Source organism: Trichoderma virens (assembly GCF_000170995.1).
Source record: "Trichoderma virens Gv29-8 chromosome Unknown TRIVIscaffold_85, whole genome shotgun sequence".
NCBI lineage: Eukaryota > Fungi > Ascomycota > Sordariomycetes > Hypocreales > Hypocreaceae > Trichoderma > Trichoderma virens.
Window position 1 is genome coordinate 1244273 of NW_014013664.1, and position 24109 is coordinate 1268381.

Here is a 24109-nt window from a genome sequence, read left to right on the forward strand (position 1 = left end):
GGATTTGGCGAAGCTGCTATTTGTAGCCATTCGTCAGCGCTGCCTCCAGCTATAACCGACGAGGTCCGATTGAGCAGAATCACAAGCAACTGTGCTAGTAGGTGCATAAAGCCAGGAACTGCCGCCTCCGATTAACGGCTGCAAGCGAAAAGGTGGAATGACTGCCAGCAGTAGTGCTGCCACCGCTCTGCTAGTACAATCGGCTAGCAGAACAAGGACCGGGAGCCCATATCCGACGACACGAGGTTGCAGGCTATCAGGTACGAGTACTATCGAGAGTTACGCCCAGCAGTAGTAGTAGCTTCGAGTGGGATCTGGCGGTCCGAATGTCCAGACGGCATCAATTACAAATGGCACAGGATGCTCCATCTCATTTGAGAGCGTGAAATATCCTCTCATGTGTAAATTTCCGGCCATGCCACCGCCGTAACTAAAAATACCTGACAGGTAGTCCCATTGTCTGTGCTGAGTATTAAAGTTGCAAGTACCAAGCAAACGTAAAGGGGCGATTTTATTAGCGGTCCCCGCTCTGCTGCTTTTTTAAGCTACATCCGGGGTAACGCCAGCTCCTCGATCTCAAGATGCCTGTCTCTTGAAAGGAAGACGAAGAAAAGGCCCAGGTGTGTTACATATGTAGGCTGGCTTCCACACAGCTTGCCAGACCTTGCAGACGCATGAGATTAAATCCAATCTCGAGGCAGGTTCATGTTCATGTAAGTCATTTCCCCGGCAAGTCAGCGCCTGCTGGATGCATTTGGTTGTACATGTTTAGGTACACTTTGTAGGGTAGGTTAGTGCCAGGTAGGCAAGTTGATGCTTCAGCCGAAGCACCAGTAATTGAGGCTATCGAGCTTCCAATTGCCCGGGGCTCCATAGGCCCGAAAGTCCGCTTATCGTGCTCCAGAGTTGCACGCAGAAGAAAAAGCAGAGCATGTGATGACATTTCATGAATGGATGCACAACGGTTAGAGGGAATTGAATAAGGCTGCGACATTAACAAACAAGCTTGCTCTCAAACTGTGGAGAGTCTCTAGGCAGACACATGCGCAGCAAAATTCACCGCATTGTTGGGCATCGTCTGGTGTTTAAAACATAACAAACGACAACGCGAGCCCCAACTCAGCTGCCTGAACATCACACCAGAACAATGCATGCACGGAGAAAGTAGGGAGTAACTCATACAGCCTCAATGTCTTGCTTCCTTTCTTATCTGCCTTTCCATCTTCCATCCCAATCATCGCCACCGCCCCAGCTCTCTTGCCAAGTCGATAGCGTCTCATGCATGTGCTCACAACGCATCTCGTCCTTGGCTGCTTTTGTGGCACTAAGCCATCAAGGCCCGACTAGCCCAAAGATCGCTCAGTCAGGGCACATCCGCAACTCAATCGCCGCCTACGAACATGGCTTTCCATCCTCCCTCTTCCCTCTTCCATCTTCCATCTTCCATCAGCGCTCATCAAGTCTAATCACAGTTGCTACTCCAGCATCAGAGACTGAATCATTCCATCTACTTCATCCCAGCGATATTAGCCGTACCGTCTCTCCACCCTCCCGACAAACAGAGACAAATCCTTCTCTCCAACCCCCCCGAGCCGTGCCGCGACTAGCCCAGCTTGATCCTTGGCTACTGATTCAGCCGCACGGAAATCCGCCTCATAATTGGCCGTGCAACAGCGGCGAGGAAAAAACAAGAGCGCAACCGCTATGGCATCCCCCTCTACTTTGTGCTTTCGCGTCGCTTAGGCTGCATGAGCATCCCAGCTCTGCGCTTGGCCTTGACCCTCTAGACTCGTCCCCGTGATGCCGGTAGCTCAGCTTTTATTGACCTTGGGCGGCGCTAGAAGCTGTCGTCTGAAAAAATGGCGTGTCTCCCATGTACGAGTAGCTGTAGGAGCTTGTGGGTTTAAAACCGAAAGCTCGCCTCACCGTTGTGGTTTTTTGTTCCTGCTCTGTGCTTTGTGTGATACCCCGTCCTGCATTGTTTCGTTCTTGTTCGAGATGGCTCTCGCTCTGCTCATTCCCATACTGGCCGGTGGCGCGGCGGCGCAAATGACACTGCCACTCATCAACTACGATGAGGTTGTAAACGCCCTCAACCCCAACGATCCGGGTTACCAGATCTGCACCGCCGCGGCCCAATTTCTCTCGGGTTGCGTTGCTCAAGCTGGAGGATCCGAGGCGCTGTCCACTGCGAACCCGCTGTCGCTCGCAGCATGTGCTTGCTGCATTGGAACGACTGATGTAGCTCCCGTCTACAGTACTTGCGCCGATTATCTCGGTTCCGAGGCGCCTCAGTTGGGCTCTCAGATCTCTGGTGTGTACATGTCTTGATCTGCCGCCCATTGAGTTCCTGTAACCTCTAACACAGCCGCTAGCCTACGACTATCTCTATACCGTCTGTGGAGGCTCCCCAGAGGTCTGCCGTAATCAAGCTGCTCCAACCAGTTCGCAACCTCCAGCGTCGTCTCCTACTCCTAAACAATCGTCACAATTTCAGTCTCCTCCGCCATCCAGATCGACCGCTTCACCGGCCTCCTCGCCGAGCAGCATTCCGCAAGAAACATCGGGTGGCTTTACAGCAGAGGGCTCAACGGCTGAACCCACCAAAGCTTCCGCAACTGGAGGCGCTTCGGGCACCTCACCCGGCGCGGGAACAGGAACCGCAACCAGCTTTGTGACAACCCTTGCATCTGCCTGTGTCCAGATGGTGGACATTTTCCAGGAGTGCACCAGAGCAACACCTGGTTTTACAGATATGCCCTTTGGACAGCAGGCTTACTGCTACTGGTAGGGTTTCTTCCATCTTTGTAGCTGAGACTGACGCTGACGAAATATGTGCTTGTATAGCTGTCGAACTGCTTTGGATGGCCAAATAACATGGACTGATGAAATCGAAACATATGCTTCGACATGTCGAAACTGGGGCGCCACAGCCGGCCCCGGAGAGCCCGTTACCGCCTATGACGGTTCGTATTTTCTTCTACTTGTCAGGATGCTGTATCTTCGAAGGTATCAACTAACACAACGATAGTGGCCAAAACGTTTGCTACATTCTGCCATCATTTCAGCGATGTTTGCTCTGCCTCGACCACCCCGCCCACAGATACCGCCACGAACCAAGGTAACGGCGGAGCGACGACAACTGAGGGCGGCCAAGTTACCGTTACTGTTACTCAAGGGCCAGCTACTACGTCCAATGCGGCTGCAACTGCTCGTGTCGGACTCGCTGCCGGCGTGGTTGCAGTGGCTGGCTTTGCTATGATGGTTTAAGTGGCGGTTGGGCGTACACTGAAGGAATTAATGATGTGAATTTTTTTATTTGAAATGTTGAGATGAATGTAACGGGCAACGTCACTGCCAAGGATGTAATTACTATCCCGCCGAAGTAGGAGGGATATGCTGGATATATATGTCATATACTCTGGGTATATACACACAAAGTGCATTGAGACAGCTGCTTTAGCGACCGTTAATGATATGTTTAATGAATCTATTACTATACCGTCAAGTCAACATTGACTCTCTTGAGTGCCTCCACAGCCCACTCAGGGTACTGCGTCTTATCCTCATAAAGCCCTGCGAAAAACTGCCGGATAAACGCAGGAAACCTATCCTCAATAACCGCCTGTCGAATGTCGCGCATGAGCTGCAGCTGATACCAAACATTGTGAATCGTCAGCAGATGCGCCGCCACCGTCTCCTTGGAAGCGTTGTGGTGGATAAAGGCTCGCGTGATGCCCATGCCGTCCTCGCCCTCTCTGCAACACATGCAACCACAGCCGGGTTCAATCGGACCAAAGTCATTGGCGTACTTTGAGTTTCGAATGTTGAGGACGCCGTTCTTCGTGACGGCGTTTCCGAATCGCGCTGTCCTTGTGGGCCAGACGCAGTCGAACATGTCTGCTCCGAGAGCGACGCTGACGATCAGGTCTTCTGGGTAGCCAATGCCCATCACATATCGAGGCTTGAGATCGGGCAGCATGGCTGTGCATGTCTCGACGACGCGGCAGTAGTCTGCCTTGGCCTCTCCTCCGCTGAGCCCGCCGATGGCGATGCCAGGAGTATCCCTCGCCAACATTTCTTTGCAGCACTCTCGTCTCATATCCAGATCCAGTCCGCCCTGGATAATGCAAAACAAGTTCTGTCTGTCGGGATTCTTGTGAGCGGCAATGCATCTGTCCAGCCATCTTACGCTGCGCTCCATGGCCTCTCGCATTCGGGCTTTGTCTGGCGAGGTAGTCACCAGCACATCGTCGAGTTGCATCATGATATCACTGCCTATTGTGTTTTGCAGATCTATAGAGTGTTCTGGGGTGAGGAGCATAGGTGAACCGTCATGGGGACTCAGGAAGCGAACGCCCTCTTCTGTGATTGTGGCCAGCTTTAACAGACTGACCATCTGGAAACTGCCATGATAGGTCAGCCTACACTCGTTTCTCTATAGAGTTGAGCAAAGACTTACCCTCCGCTATCTGTAAGAAGGTTGTGATTCCATCCTTGCAATTTGTGAGCACCGCCAACAGCGTCAAGAATCTCCTGGCCAGGCTTCAAGCCCAGATGGTAAGTGTTGTTCAGACAAAGGCGACAGCCAGTATCCTCTAATTGCTCTGGAGTAATGCCCTTAAGAGAGGCCTGGGTGGCAACAGGCATGAAAATAGGGAGTTGAACAGGTCCATGGGGAAGTGTGAGAATAGAGGCACGAGCTCGAGTCGTCTTGCTTGGTATATCAGTTAGTAACCAGACCATATCTTTTTGAGATTTGGGTGAAACTGACTGAACATTTTGCAATCAGTTCAAACGTGAGAGCCGGAGATGTGTACACGTTGGACGCCATTCTTTTGGCCGTCTGCATTATTTTCCCAAGAATATCCTCTGAAACCCTTTGCTCGGCTTCAATCGTGAACCCTTTCCCAGCCTCTTCTCTCTGTGAATTTTCAGCTCTCTTGCCGTTGAATTTCTTACACGATAAGGTGCATACCCTGGAACACTGCAAGATTTTGGCGGGGCTTTGCACGCGCCACACCCCGCCACAACGAGGGGAGTTTGGCCGGCTCAACTCCGGCAGACGGAAGCTCGTCTCTCAACTCTGCCAAAGAATTTGCATCCATCGTATGAGTGGCATCGACCTCAGGCCATTGAGCTTCGCAACGAGCCCCGACAGTCAGAATGGGGGGCCGAGCCGTATCGCCCGGGGGGGCGCTGCTGAGGACATCACGCATGTTCTCAATTCCCAAGCCCCTTCCCGAACCGCCGTCGACGAACCTCCATATCGGGGATCACAAGTCTGCGACAATGACGAGACCGTATCCGCAGCACCAGTCCATCACTTCGCCATTGGCTTCACGAGAGAAGGGTGATTGGGGACTCAAGCGTCCGTTCCCTCTGAAATCAACCATGGCCACGTCTACGCCTTTTATCCGAATCAAACAGGTCGACACCGTTGAAAACGTCACCAACTTTGCTTCTGCGGCCGACCATTCTCTGTCGTTGGAGAAGTTCCAGGAACTGCGAGTGGCCATGTCCGTGCCCTTCAACACCGACAAGAAGTCCGATTCTTCCTCAAGGACGGAATTGTGGCACAAGTCAGTGTTTGAGGAGGATATGGACTTTACAGACTTCCAACGTGGACGGGGAGATGATCGACGATGGAAGTTCCAGGGTCCTTGGCTTGCTAGAATGACGGAGGGAGAGTTCATCGAGTACTTGAACAAAAAGGTCCGTCCTAAGCGGGCGCATTTCCGAACACTCCTAAAGGAGAAGCTGGCGGACGACATCACTACGAGCCAGAACAAGACTGCGTTGGAGGCCGGCAAAGCGGCTCCTGCCAAGGTCGAGGCGCGAGATATCTCGGAGGAGCAGTTTACAGACTACCTGCGCTCATTACGCAACGACAGAGTGACATTGTATGCTCTTGTCTCCAAGTTCCTTGACTTGGCGCCCCTGGGACAGCCAGTTGGAATCATTCAAACCTTTTGGTCAGACCGGGACAGCCTTGCTCCCGACAGCCCGTATGGCAAATCCGGCCCCCCTCCGAGCCACCCGTCCGCTGGTATTAGCTACCTGCGAACCGGCTCATTCATGGAAAACCACCCCGTCTACGGTCCCCAGGGCAAGCGAACACCCGCATTGGCCCGAGTGGTCTATCCCAAGGCTGGTCCCATGTCTCCTAAGCTGGGTGTCGGAGGTTTCGTCGCTGATGCTCCCTCTGGTGACAACGAGTTCAACCCAAGAACATACGGCTCCCGCAGAATATCCCCCACCAGGTCCATGCTCAACGGCATCATGCATCTTGATACCACCACGTTTGGTGGCGCCAAGGCCTACGTCGAGGCCACGACCGCCAACGTTGATCCCAGCGGCAAGGTCGTCTTGCAGCTCCGAGAGACGGGCCCGGAGGCCCAGGTGGTTGCGAGAGAGAGCAAAGGCCTCACTGAGATTTACCATGACGGCCCGACCAAGAGCTATGTACCCAGCACCCCTAGCGCTCCTAGCGCACAGGAAAGCCAACGGCCTACACGTGTATCTAACGAGGCCCGCTTGAACCGTGTTGCTGATGAGATTCTGGAAGAGTCATCGCGCTCTGACAAGTCATGAGGAGAGAGGGTCATGGAGTGTCTGAACAGTTTTTGGCAATTCCGAGCTCGATAGACAAAAAGACGGGCTGCGTTGAAAATTGCCTAACGCTGTATTTTATGAAATGTTGTCAAATTCTACCTATGTATCATTCATGTAAAGTAGTACCAATAAGAGATGAGCTGTAAATGTTTTGATGAGCTCTCAGTGCTTCAAAGAACTTGCATCTACAAGTGACCTGAATGAGCATAGCTCAATTGGGAAAACACGCTAGCCTTGAACGGCTAGTGGAACAGCCCCGATAACTGGAAATCGAATCACATGACTCTACACGTGCTGATTTCCGAGCCCTAATCAGTTCGGCTGCCACGCCCCCACCAGTGCTAAACCACCAAGTTTTCTGTTGATGGGAATTTCGCAACGCTTCACTCACTAATCCACCAAGCACCACCTCAATACCGCCAAAATGGGTCGCGTTCGTACCAAGACTGTCAAGAAGTCTGCCAAGGTCATCATTGAGCGGTACTACCCCCGCCTGACCCTCGACTTCGAGACCAACAAGCGCATCTGCGATGAGATTGCCATCATCGCTTCCAAGCGCCTGCGCAACAAGGTCAGCACCATCCACTGAACGAGGAAAAACACCGACTTGAAAAATACAGAAGAGGAGGCAAAAAAAGCGAGGAAAACATTGTGGCTAACTGCGGGATTGGGAATATAGATTGCCGGTTACACCACCCACTTGATGAAGCGTATTCAGCGAGGACCCGTCCGTGGTATCTCCTTCAAGCTTCAGGAAGAGGAGCGTGAGCGCAAGGATCAGTTCGTCCCCGAGGTCTCCGCTCTCGACTTCTCCGAGGCTGGCCAGCTGGATGTCGACAACGAGACCAAGGACCTGCTCAAGCACCTTGGCGTACGTTTCTCTGCCCCCGAAGTCCACAATACGTTGCCAACTGACCGCATATATAGTTCGAGTCCATCCCCGTCAACGTCATCCCCGTCTCCCAGGCTCAGGCTCCCGAGCGTGGCCAGCGACGATTCGGCGACCGCCCTCGCCGCGACTAAAAAGGTTTTTTTGTGGGAAAATATTGGGTCTCTGGTTTTGCAACATTTTGCAGGTTGGCGTCTCAGGATGGTAGTGAGTGCATAGATCTCGAAAAAGAAAGATCTTCTACCCCACAAGGTGTCGCCGATTCTCTGATTAATTTCGAGATGACGCTTGATTGCCAAAAAACCGTCCCTCTCTTCACGCTTGTCTGTGAATGTGACTGAACATGCAAGGTTGCATTGAGCTGGATATGCTATTTCGCTCTTGTTCAATTTCACCTAACCGGTGACTTCGGAATAGGCGAAGATATGCGACCAAATCAAGTTGCCAATGGGTATCATTATATATGCCCGAACCACGTATTTTTCTTGTTTTCCAATACATGCATGGCCATGACCAAAATTACAGCCCAACGCCAAATTTTTATGCCTCCGTATTGATACCACTTTGACGCCCTTATATCCCTGACTCCTTTGTTTGCTTCTCGGGTAGTTTTGCCTTATAGCCGTCGACGAGTAAATGATCCTCTGAGTTATCGGCTGCAGCCGGGGCAGTCATTTCAGAAGGCGTCTTGACGTCCTTTTCCTTCAACGTAACCTTGACCTTGTCTATGGAAGAGCTGATTCTGTTGTCGCCTCTTTCCATTGCAAGGGCAGCCGAATCTCGAGCAGCCTGCCGTTGGTCTTCCAGCTTGAGCTCGCCGAGCTTGCGAGCCATTCGATCTGCCTCTGTCTCTTTCGACTTGTCTTCATCCAAAAGATCAATCTGGATGTCGGGAATTCCCGCTCGTTCCCAGGCCGCGGTCTCGTTAAGCTGAACCTTGACAAAGAGGGCTCTGCGCGCACACTGCTGAGAGCACCACTTCTCCAGCTCCTTGCGCTTGACGATTTCGCCACTGCCCGTAAGCTTCCATTCCCCACCCGAGCCAGTCTGGCGTCTTGGTTTGCCGCACAACGTGTAGCCGCACAGTTCATTCACATTGCGCTCCTCGATGAGGTCATCGTAGTCGGAGGGTTGAAAGAGCCTGACGTTGGCCTTGAAATCTGAGACATCGGATGGTGCTGGGTTCGATGCGTTGTGCGGATCTTCTCTGATGAGGGGGTATTCGGACAAGAGGATTAAGCTGTCGAGAATCTGGCTTTCGAGCTGCTTTCTGTGCTCCAGGAGCGTGGCATGGTGGATGGCGATCTCGCGCGCGCTTTGCTTGGGCTCGTTGGAGAGCCCAACCGAGTCTTTCAGGATGCCCTTGAGCTGACTAGATTGGCTGGCCATGAGGTCTTTGAAAGTTTCCCGTGTGCCCCTCTGTGATACCCTGTGCTCCCTTGCCTGTCTGTCTAGACACTTGCCTGTGTTCGGACTGCTGAAGATGTCGATGTTCGCTGGAGCATCTAGAAGCTTGCGGTGGTGCAAAAAAGCAAAGGCCGCTGGCGATTACCAACCAGTAAGGTCGTTGAAGCTGCTACCCCACTAAAAGCCGCTGTGCCTTGCTTCTATGGAGCGTGCTACAGAGGCATGTACTTGTACCTACATATTACAGGAGAGCTGGAGGGGTTTGTGCTTGTGGCGCCGGGGCGGGCGAAACATGCAACCGGGTGGCGCAACATGACAGAGGGACAGGCCTTGCTATGGGTGTCATCGTTTGTATTGATAGGCAATTGAAGATGCGCAGGGGTGCCTGGTAGGTGCGAGTATGAAGCAACACGTTGGCCGGGTTGAGGGCCTCAGGCATTGGGCATGTGCCACAGACGCGCGGTTTGCGCCCCGATTGTTGCGGCACGAGGGCTGTGTCGATGGTGCTGGAGCCGGAGGTCCGAAGAGTTGGTTTGGAATTGTGTCGGTTGTTTTGTCAGATGCAATGCTGCTAGCGATTGTGGCTAGTATCTATGTAGTATGTAGGTAGGCAGGTAGGCAGCCAGATTTGGGGATGCAGAAACGAAGCTTCCCTTGCATTGATGGAGCAGGTAATTATAGAAATCTGATCTCGCATGCGTGGCCTAGCATGTTTCGTGTTTGGCAAGGGTGCATATAGATATAGGTAGACTCAACTACTACATAAGGTATACGACGTCCTGGGCATAAGGTACTGTAGCATTGACTGAAATTGATTGAAACCAAACCCGGGAAGAACCTCGCTGTAACGGTGACGAATGCGGCACATCCTCGGGACGTGCAATTGACCCTTTTCACTCCTAGGCTAGCTCGCTCGTTGTTTTGGCCCCTCCGCCACTCAACCTCCTCTAGGTACTGCTACTTGCGACTACCTGGACTCGCCTGCTAGTGGCCTTTCTCGTCATTGCCTAGGCTTCGTCGCAGCCTGTCATGGTGCGCTGACGTCGACACTTCCCAGAGATCCACCGCGTTTCACAGCCTCTGAGCCTTTTCATCCTTTGCCCGTCTACTAGACTATACTGAACTGTACAAACCAACATAACCAAACCAAACCAGACCAGACCAGACCTCAAACGCCCATTTCTGCCTCCATCCCCCCCTCGCCTGCGTCTGGGCTGAAACTGCCGCTTGGCCCAGCAATTCCTCGTACGCGACGGCCATCCCCCTCACCCAACTTCTCCCCACGTTTTAGCCACTCACCGGCTGACCAAGGGACGGCTTCTCTAGTGCCCCACAGGCGACGACAACCTCCTCCTACAAAGACGTCTGGGCTGGCCGTGCTGAGCTGAGCCCGAGTCCAGCATTGCCGCCGCTGCAGACACCGCAATGGCCGCCCTGTTCCGCGTCAAGGCGCTGTACGAGTACTCGTCGCCGCACGAGGACGACCTCAACTTCCCCGCCGGCCAGGTCATTGCCGTCACGGACGAGGATGACGCCGACTGGTACGGCGGCGAGTACGTCGACGAGTCCGGCGCCAAGAGGGAGGGCATCTTCCCTCGCAACTTTGTCGAGAAGTTTGAGCCCGTGGCGCCCCCGCGACCCGTGAGGAAGCACAAGCAAGAATCCGAACCCGCCGCTGCCCCCCCTGCCCCCCCTCCGGAGCCTTCTTACGAGGACACAGCTGCGCGATCGACACCCCCGCCGGGAGACGTGGCCTCAGAGCCCTCGCCGAAGAGACTCGCCGAGCCCGTTAGGCAAAGCCAGCCGGTAGAACCACCTGCTGCAGCTCCTGCTCCTCCTGTTCCAGCTCCCGCTCCCGTGCCTGTTGCCGTCCCGGCTTCGGCTCCCCCGCCAGCGGCAGCTCCTGCGCCAGTTCCGGTGCCTCTGCCAACCTCGCCCAAGCGTGCTGATTCTCCCGCCTCGGCTGCTCCAGTCGCCAGCGCTCCGAAGCCCAAGGCCGCGCCTCCCCCGGTATCCGAGAAGCCCAGTTCCTTCAAAGACCGCATTGCGGCGTTCAACAAGTCGGCCGCACCCCCAATTGCGCCCTTTAAACCCAGTGGCCTCGGCGGTGGTAGCGCATCGGGCTTTGTAAAGAAACCATTTGTGGCACCGCCTCCCAGTCGAAATGCCTTCGTTCCTCCTCCTCGCGAGGCCCCCGCGGCCAAGATTTACCGAAGAGAAGAAGATCCCGAAATCAAAGAGCGCGTGGCTGAGAATCAGGGACAAGCCGAGAGAGCTGGATTGGTTGCTTCTGAAACCCAGAAGGAGGGCGACGAAGAAGATCAGCCCAAGCCTACCAGCTTAAAGGAGCGCATTGCTCTCCTCCAGAAGCAGCAGATGGAACAGGCACAGCGCCATGCTGACGCACTGTCCAAGAAGGAGAAGCCCAAGAAGCCGCCGCCACCTAAGAAGCGTGTTGATTCGCAAGCTTCTGCTCCTGAACCCGCTGAAGGTTCCGAGGTGCCCGAACGAAGAGACACCGATGAAAGTGCCCCAAGGGCCTCGATGGATGCTGCTCCCTCTGAATCAGCTCCTCTACCACCGCGACCCGAATTTACGGAGTCACCCGGAGAAGCCACTAACGAAGATGAAGCTGCTGAGGCGGATGCTGACGACCATACTTCACGACGACTCTCCAAAGTTCCAACCTCTTCATCCGCTGCTCCCGCTGCTGATGTAGAACAGCCAGTGACAGAGACTCAGGAAACGGTGGAGGAGGAAGAGGAGGGAGAGGAAGAGGAGGAGGAGGAAGATGTGGATCCTGAAGTCAAGCGCCGAGAAGAACTCCGAGCACGAATGGCCAAGATGAGCGGCGGCATGGGCTTCCATGGCATGTTTGGCGCCCCCCCCGTTCCTCCGATGGGAGGTGGGCTTCCGAAGAAAAAGGCACCCAAGCCACCTACAAAATCTGCTACCACGCGGGAAGAGGATGTAACTCCACCACCGCATGCTCCTCCTGTTCCCACTATGATGGCACTCCCGGGCATGGGCCTTCCAGGCCTTCCAGTTAAGCCAGCCGAAGAGACTGTGCAAGCTGATGAACCAGAGGCTGAACCAGAACAGAGATCTGAAGAAGAGGAAGATGCCACTCCTCTTGCTGCTGCCCCTGTGCACACCGAAGAAGGTGAGTCTGCCGGCGTTGGGCATCTCAAACCCTTTCATTCCGTCTGCTAACACTCCCATAGCCCCGGAACATAGAGCACCGCCGCCTATTCCTCAAGAAGACTTGTCTGCTCCTCCTGTCCCATTGGCGGGTATGTATAGATATGGTAATCATGAATAGTGTAGATGTGCACACTAACATCTCGAAGCTCGACCGCCACCTCCCCCCGTTCCCGCTGGAGGTAATGTGAAACCTAGCGCTTGACTATATGTTCACATGCTGACTGGCTCTGCTAACAGCTCGATCTCCCCCACCCCCGCCCTCAGCCCCCCCCGCTGTTAAGTCAGCTACAGAGGGATCTGAATCTGATGATGAGCTGTCTAATGGGGCCCGTGAGAACCCTGAGGCTGCTGCAGTACTGAGATCCCCCCCTCCACTGCCTGCCCACCCATCAGAGCCTCCCCAGTCGCCGCCGCGCCCTGGTGCATTCTCGCCAACATCACCAACCAGCAAACGTGCTAGCCGACCTCCGCCGCCCGTCCCAGGAGCTGCCTCCATACTTGCTGCGGTAACAGCTCGCCCACCGCCGCCTCCCCCGCCTCCCGGCGCCCCAAGCCGGCGATCTACTGTAGACTTTGGCGTCGCCTCACCGACTAGGCCTGCGCAGGCAGGAGAAGAGATTGGAGAGGCCACAGAGTACGAGGGTGACTACGATACTGACATTGCATCGTCTGTGCCTCACAAGGATGCTTTGGCAGCGCATGATCAAGAGTCTAGCATGGAGGAGACCAGCCTCCAGTCGCCGTTCAACGATGCCCCCCCAGAATTGCCTCCCCCTCCCCCATTTGCTTCGACGCCACGAGCCGCTCCTCCTCCCGTGCCACAGTCTCCACCACTGAACAGAAGGTCTACAGATCTATCTCGGTCTGTTCCGATCTTGCCGCCCCCGGCCCCTCCTCCTAGACTGGTTGCGCCCACAGCAGAGGAGAATCACGATGCTCTGTTCATCTCCCATCCTAGAGCGGATGATGGTGACTCCCCAGTTCTAGAGGATGAGCCGACTCCTCTTTCCTTTGATGACTCTAGAGCCGTGTCGCCACCTGATCGAAGAGTCCCACCCCCTGTAGGTTCGCGTGGACGGTCATCGATGGAAATGTCCAGGCCCAGTCTCAGTGCTCCCCGGAGATCGATTGATCATCACCGCCCGTCGATGGACTCTGGTTTCATTGCGGGGGATATTGACTTGGCTGTACAGAGCGGTTGGTGGAAGCAGTCGAATCAACTGCCTCCCGTCCTCCAAGGCCGAAAGGATATCCACTTTGAGTGCGACGAGTCAACTACGACAAATGAAGGCGAAAAGACTATAATCACCAGAGAAACCTTTATTTTGTTCCAGGATTACTCGCAGACCATTATTACGGCTCGCTACGACCCTTATGACCCGACAACCGTGGAGCTAGAGCAACGACATGAGGCGCCCCCCAAGGCGATGCGACAGGACCAGATGGAGGAAGCCTATGACACCTTTGGACGACGTATTTCCGCATCCGCCATCGCTAAGAAGGATCAAGTTGTCGGTGATGGAACCGCGCCAAGCTTTGTTTTGGAAATGATTCGACCTCTAGAGGATGCCCTGTTGCCTATTAGCACTAGATCGTACGGTGCCCTCGTCTACGCCAACATGGCCAATGCTTCCACCCAGCAGCACGATGTCATTCGTCCTGGCGACATCATCACCATTCGCAACGCCAAGTTCCAGGGAAAACATGGACCCATGCATGCCAAGTATTCCAGCGAAGTTGGCAAGCCGGACCATGTCGGCGTTGTGGCTGAGTGGGATGGCACCAAGAAGAAGGTTCGTGCCTGGGAGCAAGGCAGAGATGGCAAGAAGGTGAAGCAAGAAAGCTACAAGCTGGATGACCTGCGAAGTGGCGAGGTCAAGATCTGGCGTGTAGTTTCTCGTAGCTGGGTCGGCTGGCAGAAGAAACTGTCTTAGTGGTACTAGAACATTTTAGCATGCTGGCTGGGAGGGGGAAGGCTTGATTGAAATGGGAGAAATTACAAAAAATGGATGGGGGAGGGAGAGAGTGCATCCGTGATGCAAATTAATCTCATATCACGCGCGAGTCTGGTGTGTCTTTTTTTCATCGGACTTTGTGTGTGTTTTATGAAGAGCGCAATTGGCTTGTTTGGCGTTTTTTTATCGCATGCCATACAGGTTGTTGTGCCTGCTTTTGTACGTTTATGCATCTGTCATATAATCTTCCACTTAGATGTTTGATTTGCATTGTTTGCTTGCCTGAAGAGTGATGTCGTGTTTTGCCAGGGGCTTTGAATGGCAACCGTCTTAGTGAGATGTTGAATGGGATTTAGATTGAGATAGTGTAGAGCATTGAAATTTCACAGCAATTTTAACCTCTCCCGAGGCTTGGAGATCTAGATCGGTTTGGGCTTCGATTTTCTCGTCGAATGGCCCACGAAGTGTACCCCTGTCCGCCATCATGAGGCCTTCACAGCAATTTTAACTCCCCTCGGGACCTGGCGAGGCTGAATCAGCATCATCAGGAGAGATTTGGGATTTGAAGCTGAGCCGGAAGGCCAATCACCAGGTTTTTAGCCGGCACACCAAAGCTTCACAGCAATTTTAACCTCGCATCAAACCCCAAATCTCTCCCGACAAATGCTGGTTCAGCCTCGCCAGGTCCCGAGGGGAGTTAAAATTGCTGTGAAACTCCAAGATGGCCAGTAAACTTCACGCGTAGCGGACTGGATCCGCAAGAGAGGATGAAGATTCTGGTGAACCCTGGCTGTTCTGCTCGCCATCCGATCAATCTTCTGATTGGCTGGTGCCGTCCAATAGAAGGGCGTCGCATTGCAGGGAGACGAGAGAGGTACAAAGTAGACTGTACCTTTGACAGGTAGCAATGTCCACGCAAGAATTGGGTTGTTGAATGCATCTGCAGAGAGATGGTCTCTGGACGTGCGATTAAAATGGCATTCGTTATCATTCTGATGCCGGATCTTTTTTTTGTTGTCCGGAATAGAGGGAGAATCAATGTCTCGGCCTTTAAAAGCTGGAAAAGCCCGATTCTGCGATATGACGCCCGCTATTGCAAGTCAGTAAATGAATAATTTACGGTGTGGCACCTTGTATGTCTTGGATTCCGTGTCTTAGCCTGGTCTGGCTGATCAATGAGTGTGATTCAGCTATGCGGTGTGACGGTGTATGTAATTTTGCTGCGATGGATAGGTGATTTATTCGCTCCCTTGAGAAGCATGGTCAATGCTCTAATTATGTCTACTCAATGATGGAGGATTGTTTCAGCTATGGATACCATTTAATTTGCGTAGCAATTAGGCATTGAATGAACCACGTACATATTTACGAAGAGTAAGTGCACGAATTACTAGCCCGTCAATCCCCGTGCCTGTACTCCGTAAGTCCGCCTGTCTCTGCCAAATGGGGAACCAAGCAAAGTCGCACGGCAGATGACATTGGCTCGGCTTACTAGAAAGTAGGATAGCTTGATGCAGGGCAACTGGAGCTGCATATGCTTGCTCCCTTGCCAGTTGTTAGCGGGTCAACGACTTACAAGGCAGCTTTACCCAGTCGTAATATCAAGCAGATGCGATTGACTAAGCTGGCAGATGCCTGCGAGGGCGGCTGGATCATGCAGGATAGTTGACATCGGATCAAATGTTGAGGCTGGCCGTGTGACCTGGGGAGAGAAACACTCCCGTCTCTAGTCTCCTGTCTCTCGGACTTTTGCTCGTCTTCCTCTTTCTTCCTTCTGCCTACCTACATTACGTCTGGTACGGTAAACTAGGTTTACTTCTCATCCAATCCCTTCGTCTTCTTTTCTTGGTCCCTTGGTCTCCCTCTTCGTTTTAGCGCATCGTCTTTTACGTCCTTCAAAATGCCTACCGATCCAAACTTCCCTACCAAGTGTATGGCGGATTTCTTCTCCAACCAAAGGAAGAGCCTGCCCATTGCCCTGGAGGTCGACGACGTGAAGGGCAAGACTTACATCGTGACTGGTGCTACCGGCGGCCTCGGCTATGAAGTCGCCAAGCGTCTTGTTCGTCTTGAAGCTGCCAAGGTGATCATTGGTGTGCGCAATGCGGAGAAAGGCGAGTCTGCAAAGACAGCCATCGAGACTCAGGCTGGCCGCAAGGATGTCATTGAGGTGTGGGCTCTGGACATGGCCTCGTATGACTCCATCAAGGCCTTTAGCAAGAGAATGGAGACAATCGACCGAATTGACGCCCTTGTTTTGAACGCTGGCGTCTCGCATGCGGCGTGGCAGGTCAAGGAGGGTAGCGAGGCCCATATGACTGTCAACTTCATTTCCCAGTATCTACTTACCTTTGCGGCTTTCCCGAGTCTTCAAGCCAGTGCAATCAAATACGATATCAAGCCACGCGTTGTCCTCGTTGGCTCCATGGGCGGATTCTTCGCCTATGAGAGTCTCAACAAGTTCCCCCAGACGGGCATCCTAGACGATCTCAACGACAAGGCCAAGTGGGAGGCCACATATGACAATCGATATCCCGTGAGCAAGATGTTTGAGCACTTTGCCGCGCGAGAACTGGCGTCTCTGAAGCCTGTTTCTGAGACTGGCGTCATTGTGAATGTCGTCGATCCTGGATTGTGCAAGACTGATCTTAACCATGAGCTGAGTGCCTTTACGCGCTTCAAGGCGTGGTGCGCAAAGCTGGTGATGGGGCGGAGTGCTGAGGAGGGCAGTCGGACGCTGATTCACGGTATTGCGGCTGGTGAAGATAGTCACGGCAAATATTTGACTTCTTGTGAGATCCGAGAGTAAGTTTTTACGGGATTCCGTTGCCTGATGGATGAATCATTGCTAATAGTGATACTTTTTCAGGGATCACATTCCGGACTGGGTCACCAACGAGTCGGGCAAGGTGCTCCAGAAGCAGATCTGGACAGAGCTCCTGGAGAAGCTGGAGACGATTCAACCTGGTGTTGTGACGGCTGTTCTTCATGATTAAGAGAAATAGAATCTTGGTTTCCTATAATACATTAGTATGCTTGCGTCGTAATGCGTTTGGAGAGTGCCATCTTCTGATGGTGCAGTTGAATGAGGCGCGACGGTATTAGTACCACACAATTGAGCACCATATAATAGTAGAAGTACCAATACGTCCTCTCTGTCAATACTAGCAAGCTATGCTGTGATGATGTCGATGCTGACAAGGGGGCTGGAGAACGACGTAAGATGTGTGCGAGTCTTAGTAAGATGCGCTTGCGCTTGCATCACTGTATACATTGCGGTGGTATGCAAACGAATGATTAAGAAGAGGAGAAGTTAGATTGTCTGGTATTTATTCTTTTCTCAAAATACCACCATTTAGGTTTTATCCGGCTTGTGAATCTCAACTAGTATGTACAAATATACGCCGGACACATGACATCCTAGATAGGCATTAATCTCTCCACAGAGATCCATCGAGAGTCAAACGACGGCCTTGACTGCCATTTAAGTCGTTAGAATGTTAAGAATTTGACTATTAAAAGATTTTTTTGGAACTCACCGCACCAGTAGTGTCCTTTAACTCGTATTTCTCACACATCCCCTTGCATGGCGACTCGCTGCGTAGGGTGCAAAGATTTGGGTACCTAAAACATACGGCCTTCTGCTACCTTTCAAAGATGTCTCATCACAATTTTTACTTCTTGGAAGTACCAATAGTATAAATATATCAAAGAAGGCTTGCCAAACAATAGTCAGGGTATTCCAGCGAATCAGTCGTATTGTAGAGCGATACTCTGAATCGGATCTCATAATCGGCTGCTCGGCCTCAGAATTCTCAGATGTTACCTGGTGGCGAGTGTCCTCAGAGTTACCAGAAATCTTGTTCCAGATGCAGTTGTTCTCAGGAACGCGGATGTCACAAGGGACTTGGAAGAGTTCCAGGGGCCAGCAGACTTGAGTGTCAAAAACATCGTATAGAGCCGCCATGCAATACTTGCCGTCAACCCACCTTGTAATGGAAAATCTTTGAGCTTCGTTCCATGTTGGCGTGGTGCGGAAAGGGCCGCCATTCGTTGAGAAGCTTAACCACTGCCTTCTGCCCCTGCCCCTATTGGTATGCCCGTGAATATCGTTGATACGGAATTCATCGTTGGGATTAATGAATGATGTGCTCTCGCAGACCTCGGTCCTGCAAAACTTGAACTTTCCGAATGTGTGGGCATGGCTGATACCTGAGATGTAGTAATGGCCCTCTTTGTCGTATCCAAGTAAATGGCCGTCCATCGTTTGGAGGATATAGTACTTTCCTAAAATATCATATCATTACTACCACCCAATAGACTGAAGTCGTATTAATTTATAAAAGAAATAGGCTTTGAATATATACCTTCACGAATACCTGATTCACACCTAGGTGGAAGAGATATGACCTTGCGGGCGCCATCCATGTCCTCAATCATGCTAGAGGGATTAACACACTCGCCGTCCGCTAATATTATTCCTTGGCTACATTTCAGGTCTGTATCACGATAACAGACACCATCACCATCATAGACTTGGCCTAGAGGGCAGCATTTGTAGCCTGTGACTTCCGACCGGGTCAGATGGTAGTCAACGCCGCAACAGTCGAAGGCGGTATCTTGGTTTCCGAGAAGGACCTGGTTCAGAGGGCAGCACGCTACAAAGGTAGCATCTCTATTCTTGGTAAGCCGCTTGTTGCTGTGTTTGGGACAGCGAAAAAATTCTTCAAAGTCAGAATCGCGATCGATGAAGAGGACTTCCTGGGTGTTAAGGTTGATCGTGTATTCGCCTTCCAGTTGGGCGACAGCTATGTTATTCTTTGCGAAGTCTCGTCTAATGAAACCCAGAGCGTGTTGAGGCGGTGACAGCCCTACAAAGAGGAGGTGAATGTTATATGGCTTCATATTTGTTCCTCGTAATGTTTTGATCCTCTTGGAGATGCCAGGTGATGACGAATAATTAGGAGATGAGCGGTCTTCTTCACCGCTCATGTTCATTGCCTTCTCCAGGCAGGTGCTACTTCAACACTATCCAGCGTGCAGGCTTGGAGTCTGTTGCGTTGTGTTTGAACTTGGTTGTTCGGGCTTTCTTTGCGCATTTTGAGTTTGGTCTTGAACGTTCAGGGGTCAAACTCGTATTTTATGTGCTTCTGCCAACCGTATGGCTTGGATCTCCAAGATTAAGCTTGATCAGCTGTTGCCGATTGAATTGAAGTATGGATTAATTTGGGATTTTTAAAACAGAGGCTGGGACATCGCCTTTCATTGAACCAGCTGTTACGGCATTATTGAATCTCTCATCTTGATTTTAAATTTAACCTATATGACACATAGTTTTTAGTAAATTAAGCAATCTATTTCATTGTCAAGTGCCTACTATAGTGCAGATGAGACTATTAAAGCATTGGAAAAGATGTTACATTCTAAAAAAAATTAGAGAACTGGCGAACTAGGAGGGAGTCGGCGATTGTACCTATGGCCAGCTGCCTTGACTAGCTGGAAGAAGTCGTTATTGGAACCACAAACAATAAGGATCTGGTAGCAATGAGATCAACGGTTCACACCTCTAGTTGCCAGGTTCTACCCAGAGGTGTTGGTACATGATTAGCCAAGTCGCTGCAGAATCGCCTCTGAATTCATAAAAAGTCCAAATCTATAGCGCTCCATCCATAGCCCATCACATCGTCAACTCCTACACCAACTTGCTGAATGCCACTCATCTCGTTCCGATTCATGCTCATGTTACTAATTACTTGAGGTTGAAGCTGTTGCTGTTGCTGGTAGTGTTGATGCGATTGCGGTTGGGGCATAGCTGCCGTCGGACCATCCATTCGTTTGCTGTCGTCTGATGGATACTCGACAAACTGGAAGCACGTTGATTTCCCCAACATCTCTTGTATTAGAGACGTCATTCTCGCGATACAGGGCTCCATCAAAGCAAGCAAGCTCTCTTTGCCACCGCAAGCTTCTCCTGCACCACTGCCTCCGTCAACGACGGCAATTTCGCTTCTAGTAGCCCTCAAAGGGAACACACGGTCATCTGAAAAGAAGGCCGCCATGCCGCCTGAGATGACACCCTCAAATTGACGCACCACCTGCGCCGCCCGATGTGCAAGAATCCATTCCTCTGGGAACGCCTCCAGGACGGACAGAGCGACTACAACCTCGTCTCTGGCCAAGAAAGGAAACGCAGATTGTGCTGTCCAGTTTGCTGAACGACATACTGATACAAAGTGATGCATTAACACCAGACATACCGGCATCAATCTGTAAAGAGTATTGCAATTCAGAGGCAGTTGTTGCTGTTGGAAGAGCGCGGACGTCGCCTGCAGTTGGCGCTGCGCAAATTGCTGCAGATCTTGCCGTGATACAGCTCCCGCTGAGCTGTTAAAATGATTTGGGTAGTATAGTAGTAGCAACAAGTGGTAATACCGTGCACTGAGCCACGTAGTGCTGCTATGAACGGTGGTGTTATCACCACCTATAGGTGACATTAAACACCCTTGGATATACCAGTCTTCGATGGAGGCTCGGAGGCCACTCAGAGTTGCTCGCCTATCCAGGGGTGTTAGCTCCGCAATCTCAGTCTCTCTTCTTAAATGAACACGGTCCATGATACGGCCCTCTAGCTGACGTAGTTGGATGACATGTCGGCTTGTCTGCAGCTTCCGCGCATGCATTATTCTATCAGTGCCAGCAAATTCCTCGACAGTCAGATTTGGGAACGGCACATCGGCGTTATCAGATAGTGCCACCGGTAGACCTTGTGACACAGCCATCAACCTATCGAGGGCGAATATGCTCCAGTACAGGCGATGGCAAAGCTCTGTTTCAGCTGGCGGATAGGCATTTTCACCTACTGCCCTACGAGCTAGCCCTGTCGTGATGGCCTGCCGTGCAGCAATGCCAACAATAGAGTAGGCCGATGCGCCAGTCGGGTCAAACAGTGAATAGAGTGCTAGTAGCATTAAGATCTGGACAGACTCAATACTATCTCGGCACACGCTTTCTTGAATAATCTCCGCGTATGCCACCTCGAACCGCTTTGCCGTGTCTCTGGGGACCTGACTGGCTCGCTCTAGAGCGGTGCAGCCAATGGACATGACCAAGTATAGGAGAGTAGACTCCGAGTCACGAAGTCTACGAGCTAGGTCGCCCAATGTCTCGAGATTCTCAAGGATCTTGGTCTGGTTGACAAAGGGGTATGCTCCGTTGACGTTCCGAAAATAGGCGTCAACAAAGCGGCGAGCTGCCGCATCCGTTGGTAGACCGTGGGATGCACCGAAGACATTGGTCTTTTGGTCGTGTGTAGCTGTTGAGTTCTGATAAGGCAATTGGTTGTCGTTCAGAATAGCATTTTCTGCATCAACGGGTGTGGTATTGCCAATTCCATCTAATTGAACACTGAGACCTGGTGGCCCCAAATCGGTGTTACCAGATCCCGTCTGACTAGGATGTGAGCCCCCTTCGACTTGAGACTGGGTTATGTTGGAAGATGTTGTTGCAACAAGTGCGTCGTGATGTTGTGCTTGGGACTGCTGAGCTGCTGTGTTCATGGGATTGATGTTCAGTCGGCGACTGCCAAGCAAAGAGACAAGATCTGAACCAGTCTCAACATCTCCAATGTCTGCAACATGGTGTGATTCCAAGATATGACGGTTGAAATAATCGCTGAACCATTGGACTCTTGCCCTCAATTGCAAGACCTCTGCCTCAGGGGTAGTCGGTACTGCGCTATATGAACACTTCTGGCTCGCGCTGGCACACAAATCGCATGCGGGAAAGGTCCGACTGCACTTTTTCTTGAAGGAACGGCACCTGTCGCATGCGGGAATTGAATGGCGCCCGTGGGCGCTCCGAATAGATCCAGATGAGTGGAAGGCAGGGGGCGGTACGGGGCGGACTCGGACCCGACTGGCCCTGGTTGCCGATGGAGAGGTCTGCTTCCGACGTGACTGATTGACCGAACCCTGCATGTCTGAGACTACAGTGGATATTAATCTGTACTTGTTGAGGGGGGTCCAGATTGACCACAAGGTGATGGATGACCTTGAACAGTCACGGTCAGGTCGACAATGGTAAACGCCCTGTAAGGGACAAGCCTGGCTGTCATGAGGCCCTCGATTGAACAACAAATTGTTAACCAATCATCAAGAGAAATATTTTGCGTGAAATGAGATAAGACAAGAGCCGTAGGTGAAACGGCCACCCAATGATCTCAGTAGCTATCGAGGGTCTGTGTCGCGCTGTCAATGAATGCACAGGACTTCTGATCTGACGACGGAAGGAATTATGTTGTGTTGAGATTCTGGAGTATAGGAAAAGTCAAGGATCAGTATAATAAAAGTTGGGACTAATCTGATACTAATACCAATATTAATTAGCACTGGAATTTTAGTATTTATCCGGAGTACTACGCAATAATAAGAGTTACTGTCTTCCAATCATACCCCGCCGCCAGTACTGGTGATCCCCCGGCTTTCCATCTTTTCCTAGTCTTTCCTTTGCTCTCTTTTTATAGTCAAAGGGCTTTCCACAAGCTAATCATAGCAACGCCCCTGGAAGCTGCAAATCGCAATCAACCATATCATCATCCTTTCTGTTTCCCCAATATGGAACTCACAACTCCGTCCACAAGAGGCCCTCAGGGTCAACACTACTCTCGCCGCCCAGGTCTCAGAAACTCAGCAGTGCCTCTCCACCAGCAACTCCTCTCCAAAAAGATTACTACACAAGAAAAGTCACCATTGTTCTCCATCTTACCACCAGAAGTACGTATCAGGATATTTACGTACGTGCTGTCTGATTACGAAGACACGCTTTCATGTTCCTTGTACGACCCCAACGCTTCCTTCTGGCGACCCTCTCATCGTGCACCTCGCAAGACGAGCACCGAGCTGCTTAGGACATGCCGCGCTATCTATCGCGAGGCGTGGTTCCTCCCGTTTACCCTTAAGGAGCAGACACACTGGATATGCTCCGACTCGCATGCACCGCCTGGAAATGGCTACTACGATAATGCAAAGAAATTAGTGCATCTGCTTGATAAAATGGCGCAGCAGGGCCAAGAAAAAGTTGAGATTGAGAGCTTCCATGCTTTTGCATGCACGAAGCGCCTGGAGGACGGTGACCTGCATGCGCTACTAAGCCTACGTGGACTACATCCTCGACGGATAACCTTAACAATTCGCTATATCGACTGGTGGGGATGGGATTGGGATAGTTACGATAAGCCGCTGTATTTCAAAGCCAATTGGATCAACACAGTTTCCAGAGACATGTCACCTTCAACAAGTGAATTCAGAATCGAACTCGAGTCGTTGGAATTCTTGAAAGATCGGGTTGACGCTATCGGAAAGCACATTGCCGAAAACTGGTTCTTCGGGAGATTTGGTGGCACTATTCTATATGCCGATGTGTCGGGCAAGTGCCATAAAATAACCCGATGGACTGGTTCGAATGCTTACTACAAAAAACACTGGACAAGTTGTAAAAAAAGCAAGCCCGGCAAACTCGACTATTACATCTTGACCATCACGTTTGAATCGGAGCTGTCCTTGACGAGAAAAGGAGGGGTAGTGAGTGAAACGGCTAAAAGAAACGCTGCAAACCCGTTGTTCGAGCATGTTATGGCGAACCTCGGTAGCCCATCGGTTCTTGAAGAGAAGGACCGTCTTTTATATGTTAAAGAGATGGAGATGTCCTGCTGGCCTCCCGCTCAAATATCGAGTGATGATGATCTTTGAAGAAGAAGAAGATTCCCTCTAAACTCCCTACTGATTACTTAAGGCTATGGCCGTATTTGCTAAGATATCTGCTAGTTCCTTGTGCCGTCCCTGGATACCACCAGTCTTTTGAGTAGTGGAGTTGTACTGCAAGTCATCACAGACTCTCAACAGGAAAAGGCACCATCAATAAGATCTACAAAAATGCTGAGCAGCTCAACTCAAGTGAAAACACGATCAAAATACTGTGAGTGGAGTCAGGAGATGATGCTTGAAAAACATTGTACTAGTTGATTAGTGGCGTATTGTAAATG

The 24109-nt window shown here is 51.6% G+C and overlaps 10 protein-coding genes across 10 annotated transcripts; 6 read left to right on the plus strand and 4 right to left on the minus strand.

The window, feature by feature from the left end:
* Positions 1–1905: 1905 nt before the first annotated feature.
* On the plus strand, positions 1906–4104 carry TRIVIDRAFT_231628 (uncharacterized protein; the record flags this gene model as incomplete). Its single annotated transcript, XM_014097737.1, has 4 exons — positions 1906–2314; positions 2376–2787; positions 2848–2966; positions 3032–4104. The coding sequence occupies 4 exons, from the start codon at positions 1999–2001 to the stop codon at positions 3268–3270; spliced, it is 1086 nt and encodes a 361-aa protein (XP_013953212.1).
* Positions 3406–4903, minus strand: TRIVIDRAFT_213883 (uncharacterized protein; the record flags this gene model as incomplete). Its single annotated transcript, XM_014097738.1, has 3 exons — positions 3406–4406; positions 4463–4713; positions 4775–4903. 3 exons carry the CDS (start codon positions 4850–4852, stop codon positions 3497–3499), a joined length of 1239 nt encoding a protein of 412 aa, XP_013953213.1.
* Positions 4904–5091: 188 nt separating this feature from the next.
* On the plus strand, positions 5092–6787 carry TRIVIDRAFT_76391 (uncharacterized protein; the record flags this gene model as incomplete). Its single annotated transcript, XM_014097739.1, has 1 exon — positions 5092–6787. The coding sequence occupies one exon, from the start codon at positions 5167–5169 to the stop codon at positions 6592–6594; it is 1428 nt and encodes a 475-aa protein (XP_013953214.1).
* A 193-nt stretch (positions 6788–6980) lies between these two features.
* On the plus strand, positions 6981–8032 carry TRIVIDRAFT_89055 (uncharacterized protein; the record flags this gene model as incomplete). Its single annotated transcript, XM_014097740.1, has 3 exons — positions 6981–7186; positions 7295–7486; positions 7543–8032. 3 exons carry the CDS (start codon positions 7040–7042, stop codon positions 7636–7638), a joined length of 435 nt encoding a protein of 144 aa, XP_013953215.1.
* A 45-nt stretch (positions 8033–8077) lies between these two features.
* Positions 8078–9027, minus strand: TRIVIDRAFT_231632 (uncharacterized protein; the record flags this gene model as incomplete). Its single annotated transcript, XM_014097741.1, has 1 exon — positions 8078–9027. One exon carries the CDS (start codon positions 8891–8893, stop codon positions 8078–8080), a length of 816 nt encoding a protein of 271 aa, XP_013953216.1.
* Positions 9028–10336: 1309 nt separating this feature from the next.
* TRIVIDRAFT_213888 (uncharacterized protein) lies at positions 10337–14339 on the plus strand (the record flags this gene model as incomplete). The annotated part of the gene is made up of 4 exons (XM_014097742.1): positions 10337–11977; positions 12014–12074; positions 12136–12204; positions 12353–14339. 4 exons carry the CDS (start codon positions 10337–10339, stop codon positions 14047–14049), a joined length of 3468 nt encoding a protein of 1155 aa, XP_013953217.1.
* Positions 14340–16003: 1664 nt separating this feature from the next.
* TRIVIDRAFT_43673 (uncharacterized protein) lies at positions 16004–17066 on the plus strand (the record flags this gene model as incomplete). The annotated part of the gene is made up of 2 exons (XM_014097743.1): positions 16004–16875; positions 16940–17066. 2 exons carry the CDS (start codon positions 16004–16006, stop codon positions 17064–17066), a joined length of 999 nt encoding a protein of 332 aa, XP_013953218.1.
* Positions 17067–17935: 869 nt separating this feature from the next.
* TRIVIDRAFT_25153 (uncharacterized protein) lies at positions 17936–18744 on the minus strand (the record flags this gene model as incomplete). Its single annotated transcript, XM_014097744.1, has 2 exons — positions 17936–18357; positions 18438–18744. Coding segments are annotated over 2 exons (729 nt in total), but the record flags the coding sequence as incomplete, so codon positions are not given.
* Positions 18745–19706: 962 nt separating this feature from the next.
* On the minus strand, positions 19707–22031 carry TRIVIDRAFT_114321 (uncharacterized protein; the record flags this gene model as incomplete). The annotated part of the gene is made up of 3 exons (XM_014097745.2): positions 19707–20038; positions 20105–21481; positions 21677–22031. Coding segments are annotated over 3 exons (2064 nt in total), but the record flags the coding sequence as incomplete, so codon positions are not given.
* A 771-nt stretch (positions 22032–22802) lies between these two features.
* On the plus strand, positions 22803–23612 carry TRIVIDRAFT_119991 (uncharacterized protein; the record flags this gene model as incomplete). The annotated part of the gene is made up of 1 exon (XM_014097746.1): positions 22803–23612. A coding segment is annotated over one exon (810 nt), but the record flags the coding sequence as incomplete, so codon positions are not given.
* Positions 23613–24109: the final 497 nt, after the last annotated feature.